General features: G+C 36.1%; 1 protein-coding gene across 1 annotated transcript in view; it reads left to right on the top strand.

Annotated features, from left to right (window-relative positions):
• The window catches only part of LOC129261391 (uncharacterized), a 17,421-nt gene continuing 4,826 nt past the window's right edge, over positions 1 to 12,595 (top strand). The window contains exon 1 of the mRNA XM_054899455.2: positions 1 to 180. Within this exon, the coding sequence (XP_054755430.1) occupies positions 1 to 180 (180 nt within the window). The remainder of the gene's footprint in view (positions 181 to 12,595) is intronic.

A 12,595-nucleotide genomic window follows, 5' to 3' on the forward strand; every position in this document is an offset into this window, starting at 1 on the left:
ATGTACCCGCAGCAGAGCAGTGGTGACAGTATGGCCGAGACGGGCGGCATCTTGCCTGACTTGTCGCTGTTCGGGAACGATGGTCTTCTAAACGAACTGGAGAAGTCATCGACTTGCAGTGATTCGGATTTCGTACTTCCAGCCAGCCCCTTCATGGAGAACGGTTGGCAAGAAAACGAGGTAGGCGATACTAGCTCAATTCAAACCCTTATTTTGTTGTTTTCTCTTATTGGTAAAGACTTTGATATTCAATGTCTGAATTTGATTCGGGATTTGATTTCGCGGGGGTGGGCGTGTGCCGTTGTCGGTATAATAAGGAGCTGCGAGGCACCCACAACTCACCGCATATATAAGGCATCCAATTCTTGCCCTGGTATGTTGCTAGGACATCTGATCTGGGTGTTTTGCACGCAGAAATTAGCATAATATTTCGAAAGCACATATTTCAACCCGTTCCCTGGCTTTATTGATCGAAGATAAATGTTGCTTCGCAAGATTTGAAAGTTATGTTGGAGACCAAATTTGGTTTTGCATTGCACTGTTACGGATTCTTTTCCCCGTCTTTTCCAAATTCTTGTGCAAGATGTTACACCCTTTTTCTTTATTTTATGATGATTTATGTTGTTTATGATATGTGTATTACAATCGAAATAGCCCTTGATTTATGATTACTGCAAGATCATTGAAATTGAAACCTTTGTTTTTTAGGTAGAGGGATACAGGCCTATTCAAATTCAATTAACTCCTGCCTCGGCATCTATTTATATTGATGGATTTATTTATTTATTCATTTACTTATTTACTTATTTATTTATTTATTTATTTATTTGTCTATTCATATATTTATGTATTCATTCATTTAGCTATCTTAATATCTTTCTTTCTTTGTTTCTTTCTTTCTATCTATCTATCTATTTGTCTGTCTGTCTGTCTGTCTATCTATCAATGTATGTCTATCTAATAGGCCTGATAATCAGTTTGTCAATAAGTCGATTCTTCAATTTTATTTTTCTATTTGTTTTTCGTTCATCCATGAAGCCTCTCTGTTCTTCATTATGCCTATATTTATATACGAGCCTAAATTTCGATATTTATATTCAACCATGCCAAATATATAGATACAATGATTGGGTTGCTTGCCTCAGAAAATTGTCGCCAATTACATATACCTGTTTGTAAATTTAAATGGATTTTATGTCACTTGTTACTTTTTGGTCCATAAACATGATAGAGGAATAAACTCCTTCTAGCAATGGAGGCCTGCCACTTACCAGACAACTTAAAACTGATGAAAACAATTCTTTATTAGAAAATCCATCGTTTCATTGCATTTCGAAAAAAAAGTGAAGTGATTTTCAGTCCTGATTCCGTAAACTTCTGCCTAGTTCAGAGTTGACATGGATATTTATTTCCATTTCGTTTCATTTCACCTGGCATTCCCTTTCTTCGTTGACCTTGCTTTACAATAGTTGTATCCTCTTTATTCATTCATTGTAAATCGTTGATCCGAACCATCTCTCTTACCAAACAAGTATTACAAAAGCGAGTTTGTTTGTATTCATAAGTCCGTTTTAAGTGATGTTTACTTTAACCCTTACCCCAGCGGTCGAACTCAATATGATAATTTAAATTTGTATAATTTTCATATTTTATATGATATTTCATATTTGTGGAATTCTTTGTAATTACCTCAAACATATCAAAGTTAACAAATATTGTAAAACCAACAGTGCATGAGCATGAAGTTGAATGATATGTAAAATACATTCAGTGGTACATGATTCTACGGTGACTTGTCATTTACCCTACCAAGTGTATTATATACCTTGAAAGTAGGCATAGAGTGATACACCACTTATTTGCCCCTCTGCATCCAAACGTTGGTACCTAAAACTTATGGAATATCATGGTATTTGGTATACAGTATGATAAAAACGCTGTATCTATTTTGTACAGCGCTTTTTACTGTCTATACAGTAGTTTTTAACAGCTTAAATAAGTGATGAGAAATTTAAACAACTATGCTTAATTTATTGGCCACTAAATTAAAAAAGCTTTATTGTTTAATATTTTAACCGCTAATTGCTTGAAGTAGAATAAACAGTAATGCAACTGTAAACTATAACTATTACAAACTCCCCTAATTCCCTTGCTGTGTTTAGGGGCTTTGCATTGAATAATATTTATTCAGGCAAAATAAGCTGTAGAAATCCAGGCACGATTAAACGCAGGGGTGAAAAAAATGAATGTAACTAAATTGTGTCTATAGATTATTATAACTTAGAAATAAATCAATTTATTTTTTAAATATTTTCTTTACTCTCTCAATTTGAACATACTAGATAAATCAACAAATGTTATTCGTTCTTATCCTTTAATCTAATGAATTTTTAAAATTTTGGATGTTATCCACTTGCTGATTTTTTACTAAAAAATATCAGCAAGTACCATGACAGTGTTGAAAATTCCTATCGCTCTTATGAATCAAACATTTTTTAATGTTTGATATTGATGAAAAACGCTCTTTGGAATTGAATTCCAATTCACCCTTTTAATTTGATATTCATATTGCAGTTGAATTATATCAATGTTTATAAAAGAACACAAACTAGTGCTTCAGGTCTTTTGTGATAAACTGTCATCTTTGAAATTGAGGGATGACCTTAGCTCATGAGATGGGTCACTGATTTCAAACCCTTCCATGTTTGGCAAGTGGGCCGTCATCTCCCCTTTAATTTTATTGAGCACATAAATATTCCTCTTGATACGTGATTTCATGATCATGGTCTTTCTGTATTATATGTCCGTATATATCAAAACTATCATCAGAGGGGCCGATCGGGGAGGGGGGGGGGGTCAAACATGTCCCCAAAGTATTTTACTTTTTGAAAATTCATAATATGCATTATGCAGTATGTTTTAAAGAGCATGAGAAAGCACTAAAAATCATAAAACTCTTACTTTTTGAAGGAGATTTTTTTGTGATCATGGTTGTGTGCATTTTTGTATGTGTGCGTTGGGGGGTAGGGGGTGGAGAGGGGGCAGTTTACACAAATAATCTACTCTTAATGTCTCGTATTTAATATATCTGAAAAAAATTATATTTTTTTGTTGTTTAGTTATGCCTGGTATATGACGTATGTTTCATTGATTACATTTGCTTGTAGATGTATGTACGGAATGTCTTTTATTTCTCTTTAAATAGAAGAAAAAAAAAGAAGAAAATGTGACCATGATTTCAAACCGATTTGTAAGCTGCCGATAGAAAATATGCCCAAACTAAGTCTGAAACGACTGGAAGATGAGAAGTCAGGAAAGTACAGCTTATTTTTGTAGATTATATCTTATTATTTTTTTGTTATTTGTAGAAATGCTTTGTTTTTAATGACAGAGGGTGTGGTCAATATTTAGCAAGTATTGAACCCGCTAAGGATATTCGGCTCGTTTCGAAACTGCTCGAGACTAGTCAGTTTTTCCTGGACAATCGTGTGAATTTTCATTCTGGAAAAAATGCTTGTGTTTACAAATTTGTGATAAATACTTATTTCAAAGGAGAAACAAATTCAGGGGTATTTCTAATGTTATCGTTCGAAAAATAGTATTCCCATTTTGTGAAAGGGTGACAAAGATGAAAAAAAATCTTAGGGTTTATTTCCAATTCGTCTAATGCCAATTCGTCCAATTGCCAACCCGTCTACTATCATTTGGTCTGCAATCAGTTCATTCACTATCCACAAGGTCTAATTGCCATTTCGTCCAATTACCATTTCGTCTAATAACCAGTTTGTCCAATAGCCATTTAATCCATAGGCCTATATACCATATGGTACAATTGGACTAAGTGTATATTGTGCGAAATGAATGAAAATGAAATGGATATTAGACCAACTGGGTTATGAGACGAAATGGTCATAGACGAAATGGTAATTAGACGAAGTGATGATTGGAGTCATTGGACCAAATGTTTATCGGACCAAATGGTTGTTAGACGAAATGTTGATTGAAAGTAGACTATTTGTTGAGTGGACGAGTTGGCAGTAGACGAATTGGCAATTTACCGTTCTTAGAACGGGAAACTCTTCGATTTCGATGACATTCGACATCTCGTAAAAACATCTTAAATAACTTGTCAGCCAAACCATGGTCAAACATGAATCATACACTGCCCGATAGCGTTGAACCCTGGCGTTAGTAGCTCCATGGTTAACTGGTAAAAGCTTCCATTGTTTAGCAATGAAGCAGAAAGTCAACAGAATTCCACGACATCTAGTATAAGTCATCATAAAAAAACAAAGGAATTATGGGCGATTGAGTGCCCTTGATCGTGGGGAAGGCCGCCGAATAAGTCATAATGAACGCGATATTATTATGATGTCCACATCAATACCAAACCCTTAGTCGACATTGATTGATGCTCTTCCTCATTGAGAGTTTCGTTTATCCAAGATCATTAATGCTTTTGTTTGCCTACATAGGCAATCCAAATAAAATCAGAAGATCGCTTTCAATTTTCAAGACCCCACAATCATATTCCTTCAGAAATATGATTTTATACAATAGCGCCAAGTTTACAGTTATAGAAGAGCATACGTCATTATTGTTTGAGCTGTAGTAGTCAAGTGTCATTTGATGGGCGATGGATCGTGTAGGAAAGCCATACAAATCAGGGATACTGTCACTAATATATCTTTATAAAATGATCCTTAAGATTTAAGAATGTAAATTTTAAGCCCTTGTGATCTTTGTGAAATTAATAATTCAAATTGATCGCTGACGGAGGAGAAATTACAAGGATGCGGTGGAGATTTCGAAGAGTTTTCGTTTGAGATTTGGTTGGTTAGAAGTTATATCAACCGAAAAATATTCAATTAACAGGGATAATTTCGAGATTAACCTCGAGTTGTCCTTTCCAACAGCTCTTGTGTCCACAGAATTACCTGTTTTCAGTTTAAAGATTATAGCTTCGATACTGAGCGTATCTGACACGTACCTTTATTTTAAAGACATTCAATTCTGAAGGAAAGTTAACAGAAAAAAGTAGAGATATGTGAATTGTATTTTACATCAATTCAACTGTAACCTCCAATGAAACAGCTGTTGGTTACTGGTTAAAGAGGCGATTTTAAAGGAAAGGTCTTTCAAAAAGTGTAGTCATTAAATGATAATTGATTTTGAGTATACAGTGCGTATAAAAAAAATCCTGTAAAATTATACATTGGTAATATCCTGGTGATTTTCCACATTTTAACAGTGGTACAGATCCATTTAAGCAAATGACGATATAACTGTCGAAAAATATTTCCGCTTGAGTGAGCACCACTTATTTTTGAAAAGTTAGTGAAAAATGATTTGCGCAGAACTTTGAAATAGTTATGCGAATAAAAGTAGGCCTTAATCATGAAGAACACGTGGAATTTAGCCAGTAAAATTGATTTGAAGATATCTTTTACCTTTTTAACCCACCCCGCTCCTCCACACACCGAGGTCATCGTGACGATATTTGCTTTATACTGACCTGTGATTTACATGAAGTGGCTTAGGCTTGATTTTTATTTTGTTAATCATTGTCAAGCTTGGGAAAAGTGTAGAGAAACGAGTATTAAATGAAAAAATTAAATGTAAACCTACTTTTAATGATAAAAACTTAGTGAAAAATGCTGGAGATGTCTGATATAAACTTTTCTTCAGATTCAGTTATGTCCTCAGATCCAGCTTGCACAAAAAGGGTAAAGGTTGTGCTTACTAAGTGTTGAAATTTCAGTTTGGGTGGCAAAGTTGTTATAAAATGCTTGAATGTATTCGTTTTGCTTCAATTGACTAAGGGGGCAAGGGAAATGTATGAGAAATGTTTCACAGGGTAAGTTTGATTTCGCCCGTTCCCCTTGACACAGCGTGAAAATGAGCATTTCTGCGCAAACAGATTTCTGCGAGCTTTACAAAAAATGGACAGTGCTCACTCAAGTGTAACATTTTGTCAAAACTTTTACTTTCATTGGATAGATGAGACCCAAACCCAAGAATATATGTGAAAATATTACACAGCAAAAACTGCGGTGTTAACCGGTGTACATAGAAGACCACACCAGTGATTTTACACCGGTGTTCAATTGACAGTGTTAGTTTAGCACCTATAGGTGTTATTGCAACACCTTTGGTTGTTACATGCACACTCTTTGGTGTTATATTCAATCTCTAGGGTGTAATTTTAACACCAGAGGGTGTGGTCCTCTTTTAACACCCACTGGTGTCAGTTTTAACACCACAGTTTTTACAGTGTACCCACATGTTGTATATTTTTCAATTCCCAGGTCTTTTTCAAAGTGTAAACTTTTTTTTGATACGCACTGTATATGGTTTAACCGTTATGAAGGTATTGTTCGAAATGTATTTCAAAACAGTTTGCATAATTATGATAGCTGAGGTATCTTTACGTTTATTTTTTAAATCATAATAGGCCTATATCTTTCACATAACAGGCCTATATCTTTCACATGATATGTATTTTTAAATATCTTTCAAAATTCAACAAATGACATTAAATTTTGCCAAAACTGAACACGGATCCGAGTGAAAAAAAACAACTGATATTATTTTCACCTCTCTTAGCTACATTCGATTTATAACTCCTTGTAATAGAATCAGCAATTGCAATTAGGCCTACATGTAAAATCATGTTGATTGACATGAAATGGTGCCCCCTCATTTTTTCTTCTCTTCAAATACTGTTTTAGGCATATTCAGCGAAAAAGGAGACATGTCATGTTTTGGATATGTTTGGTCGAAAATGTTTATAATATACCTGGTTCGTTACACCCATTTCGATTGGTATCAGCTAATCTAAAGACACAAATGGGGTAAGATGTCTCCTGTTTATGTTTTGGTTATCATTACTAGCCCCGCAGGTATATGGGCACCGTACGGAGGTCACCGAACTGGTAATCATTTTCTTCGAAAATTGACCAAAAGTTGACCAAACTCGTCAACGTTTTCGTCGTATGTCCGTGGATCTTGACCATATGGAACGCATCCGGGAGGCGCGAAAACGAAACAGAAAAATCACCCATTTTGTTTACTTTCGATTATTATTGATTCGTACCATTACGAGCTAATCCAAAAAAAAAGCCCCCGCAAAAATCGCGCGCTCCGACTTTCTTCCTCCAGCTACCGTACCGTCATGCCCCAGCTTTCCATATGAACTTTCCCTCGCAATGGCGCCTGTGGCTTTGAAATTATAAACAAGATTACATAATAACATTATTAACACATAAAAAGATGCGTGTAATGACCAGTTCATCTCATATCTCATTGAAACGTGTGTTTATCGTAATTGCATCATCTGGGGTTTCCGATTTTCTAGGAAAGGTTTTGTTTTTAAAAGGAGGGGTAGGGTGCATGGATGTCAGTTTGGCGGTGATTTCTTCCGGTGTAAACATTCTAAAAATTATATTTTCTTTTCGTTGAATTTTGAGATTTAATGAGGTGAATCGTTTTTGTTCCCATAATTTTATCCTTAGCAAGGAAAACAGGGAGAAAGGGGAAGTATAAGGAACTGTAAGAGATGAGAAGTGCTGAAAAGAAGTGTATTGAAAATCCAACGTGAATATTCATTTAGTGAATGGAGGACATGGAAATTCTGTGTTTTCACTGACAAAAAGTTTGTTGTAAAAATAACAGAAAATGTTTTTAAAATCCTTCAAAGATTAACAAGTTATTCGAATTTTAATGTTTTGATTTGTGACGTCAAATGCGATCAGATCCCATATATCGTGTAGTAAAAAAAAAGAGAAAATATTTATTATAGTACCTTACCCGCTCCTGACAGAAAAAAGAGTTATCATGAACCATTAGAAAATCAAATTGTATACATTTATTTTATATAACAACAGGGACAGCTGCTCGTATATGACGTCGCACGTCAAAAATTTGAAACTCTAATAGCTTTCGAAATCGTTGACGGATATTCCTCAAATCTTCACCATTGCTTTCATTTTTTTTTCTGGTATTTTAAAACAAACTTTTCGTCAGGGCAAACTTCCCCTTTAAAGATCGTTTGACGTCAACCAGGGTATCGATCTACATACTACAATGTAGTTGGATTTGGGAAAGTTTCGGTTCAAAAAGCTTGCGAGTAAATTTATGGAGGTCTGGAAGAATGACGAGTGATTTGGCGATTTTCATCGCTAAATAACACCCCGCAAATTGGGCAATTTGTCTCAAATGTCCTTGGAATTGACCTATGTCATACATGAATAGTGGCCTCGTCCGTGCCTCTGCCCCTCTCTCTGTTTCATTTCCTCTATCTCCCTGACTCTAGCTCCCCCCTCTCCCCCATCGTTCCCTCCCTCTCTCCATCTCTTTCTCTCTCCCTCTTATTTCTCTCTCTCACTTTTTCCTCCCTCTCCCAATCTTTCTCTCACTTTTCTGCCCCCATTTTCGTCTTCTATCCCCCTCCCCATCTCTCTTTCCATCTTTGTACTCCCCCACATTCCCCTCTCTTATATTTCTGTCTTTCACCGCTCACTTCTGTAGACAATCCTTTCCTCTTCCACATAGAACATCGTAAGGGAAATGGGTATTCCGTCTGCTGAGTTATACCAACTTTGTTGGTAAAGTGAAAAGAAAGTACTTGATGTTGGACGAAAGTCAAATTTTTTGAAGTGTTAATGAGGTATGTGTTTACTTGATTGTTTCCAACGTTTCCAAACCTCTTTCGAGCAGACGATCAAATGTTACAATGCCAAAATGATTTTAACAGCTTTTAGAAGCGAAGTTATGTGTCTACATTTTTTTCAGTTTAGGTAGTAATGTCCCAGGTTCCTTCCAGCCTGCTTGTACTTTACTGAGGCCACTGTTAATAAGAGACAGTTGGGAATTTTGTGAAATCATTAATGCTGTAGGTTCAAGTACTTTTATTAGATTTTTTGTGTGTATTTTTCCAAAATAAAATACACAATCGGGCGTTGTGTCACGCCGAGATGTCAGCCCCTCACGCCCTTAGGATGGGTGGCGATCCTGGAAGGGGGGGGGGGGGGATTGCGTGTCTCCTCGATTTTGAAATTTTGTATTGGAGCCTATGCCTTTGGGAGAGGGTCGTCCCCCTATAAACTCTAAAAACAGAGAGTAAACATTTACCCGATATTGGGTAGAAGGGAACATGTATGTTCGCTGGGTAATATTTCCCCAATATTGGGCAAAATGCATGTTCAACGCAACATTGCGTAAAATTTACAAGATATTTGGTATCTTTTTACGCAACAAACATGTATGTTCCCATTTTACCCAATTTTGGGTAAACCTCTTTTTAGAATGTATACGGGCAATCTCACTAAATCTCCACCTGTTGCATGTTTGTGTGAAAAGTTTGTAGTGTGAGGGGTTGCGACCCCTTAAAGTACCTTCTCATTTATTTTTTCAATCGGTCTCTCCAATAGCCATTTTGCCTCTGATGAGTTCCAAGAATTATCAGTATTACAAACGTGGATAAACATTGCATTTCCTAATGCCTTTAGCGATCAAACGTTTGCAACTGCTAGGCTTGTAGGCCCCATAATCTTTTTATTGGCCCTTTATTTTTATTTTTACAAATGGGATAGGTTGCACTATGGGGTCATAGATCAAGTAGGCCTATATAGGTGTTTCAAACTTATTATTTGGATGGCTATTATATTGCTTTCATTTATGATGTCTATTTATGGGGTGGGACTATTTGAAGAGCGCTTATTTCACGGAATGCTGTTGTATTCTCTCGTATACGATGTAAGATCAATTACCTATATCGGCCTATATAGACAAACCAAAGGATCCATACCCTGGGCTGTTGCCGCTTATATTCATGTAATTGTCAAATATACAACTTTTGACGTTGTGATTAACAAGGTACCTGCACGATAGGGAAATAGGTCGTGTGAAGCCTGAAAAGTATGAATAACTGTATGCAAGAGGGCGGGCCAAGTGGCCCCTTGCCCCCCCCCCTGGAAAGGCCCCAATATTCATTTTTTTGCGATTGCAAAAATTCATTAAAATTTACGAAGAGGGTCCACAATATTTCAAAATTCGATCTTGAATTGGTCAGCCCTCGTTATCAGTTCGGTCGCTTCGCTGCCTCGCATGATAGCGATTTTCATCATTACCAAGCCCCCTCCCCGGGAAAGTAATTCCCAACCATGCATCGACAATATAGATGTTTCGTCTTACAAATCATAACTTGTATAGGATATGCATAAATACACATACATTCTTAAAGGGATGGTCCGGGCTGAAAATATTTATATCTTAATACATAGAGTAGAATTCACTGAGCAAAATGCCCAAAAAAATCATCAAAATCGGTTAACAAATAATAAAGTTATTGAAGTTTAAAGTTTAGCAATATTTTGTGAAAATAGTCGTCATGAATATTCATTAGGTGGGCTGATGACGTCACATCCCCACTTTCCGTTTTCTTATGCTATTACATAAAATCACAATTTTTTCATTATTTCATACTTGTGTGAATAATATGTCTCCCTTATAACGAAATAAGTTGCAGCATTAAATATCTAGTGCACTAAATCAGTTGTCAATCCAATTTTTCTAGTTCTTGGAGGAAAAAAAAAGAATAAACCTAATTACATATGATAAAATACAAAAGAACAAGTGGGGATGTGACATCATCAGCCCACCTAATGAATATTTATGACGACTGTTTTCACAAAATATTGCTAAACTTTAAAATTCAATAACTTTGTTATTTGTTATCCGATTTTGATGAAATTTTCGGCATTTTGCTCAGTGAACTCTACTCTATTTATTAAGCTATAAATACTTTCAGCCCGGACCATCCCTTTAATCACCCCCTTTCCCCCTCTTATTTCGTAGCGTCTGGGAAGAAGACTGGTTTGTATACATTTCCCAAATGATGGCCAGGGGCCCCCATCTTTCGCGACCCTGTCATCGTTGAGGAGTATTTATTGTTATGAGTATCCATTCAAAACGATCGCTCGCAGCGGATTGTTAAATGGTGCGTGGTACAAGACATAACGCTTCAAAGTTGGCAATATTTTGGGCTTAGCAACGCTCAATTAACAGGAATGGTAACTGATGGCTCTTACCAAAGTTTGAATATGGTTTGTTGATAGCTGGCACCAGCTTTTAAATTATTGATCAATCTTACATTGCTTTACTAAGAAAACAAAAATTATGAAGCACTAAAGTCATGAATTTTGAATAATATTATTTGCAGTTTCTGACCTTGGTAAATGCATATTAGACATTTACTTGTACTTTATTTATACTTCATATAATTGATGATTTTCCCTCGACACCATGAACATAATACTTCTGATGAACTAAAATTTTTACATCATTTTATTGAAAACAAACAAGTTTTTTGGTACATTCTTTTAAAGTAATTGATTTATTTTAGACTAGTATAGTTTGTTAAATTATTATGACCATATATATTCAGAATGAATTTTTCTCTTCGCTTTCCGATGCAGTATGGTCCCGTAAAAATAGATACGTTGATTTTTTTCACTTCGGAAGTGAACTCTTTCCATCTAAATCAACCAGTCATAGAAGAGAGAGAAAAAATTACATAGGAATATGTAAAACTGTAACAGCGTCGGCAGAAGTTGAAATAAAAATGGGGGCCAAACAGAAGTAAAGATGTCATTCCGATGGAGGGAATACTTGCATTTTGAAATGTTGCAAGTTGCGAAGTTGTGTCGAAGACCCGCTCCATCAAAATCGGGTGAATGACGTGTTATGGCAGATGAAATCCCCGCGCCAAGTCCCCGTGCACGCTGGGGATCAAGCCCCTCATGTACCGGCTAAGATCTGGGCGATAGCAGTATACAAGTTGCACGGCGGCTGTTGCAATGTGTTATAAGACCAGTATTTTGATGGAGTATGACTTTGAACAAGTGTCAGTAAATGTTGGCGACCTCGTTTTTCTTTCGCGGATGTCGGGATCATCTCACATCGTCTGCCCCGTCGATTTCACAAAGTGCACCAAGTAGAGGGTATGCGATTTTGTGGTCAAATGCATTTTCTGGCCGACTCACAGAAGAAGAGTCACATCGAAACCATTTGTAGAAGTAAGACATTTATGAATTCGAAATAAATAGATATAACCAAGATATGCACGATAAAAGCAACATTGTATTTTATTAATTGATTGAACTTAAACGACGAAGTAGGATAAAGGGAATGAACATGAATTGGGATTATAAGCGTCTTTTACAAGACATGTTTCTAACCCTTATTGTGCTTATGGAAACGGGAATTCGATATTCGTGCTACAGTATAAAATTTTTTTTTATTAAAGAGAAATTTCGTCTGGTCATTTTGAACCATTTTTTAAGGAAATTACGTTTTGGTGAAATCAATTCATTTTGAAACAATTATTTCAGCTTTTGACATGATTTCCCCGAAAATACAACCAATTACTTTTAGGAGTCGTCTGCTTTTGGTTGATCAAAGTCATTTTCAGATGTCCCCGCGTCTCACAATCTCGGCAGAGAAGAGTTGACTCGATTGTAGTATCGCTTTCGTCATCATTGGTAACGATAACAATCACCTGCTGGTTTTCCCGCGTGATTCAGCGCGCTAAAAT

The sequence above is a fragment of the Lytechinus pictus genome, chromosome 5, assembly GCF_037042905.1.
Source record: "Lytechinus pictus isolate F3 Inbred chromosome 5, Lp3.0, whole genome shotgun sequence".
Classification (NCBI taxonomy): domain Eukaryota; kingdom Metazoa; phylum Echinodermata; class Echinoidea; order Temnopleuroida; family Toxopneustidae; genus Lytechinus; species Lytechinus pictus.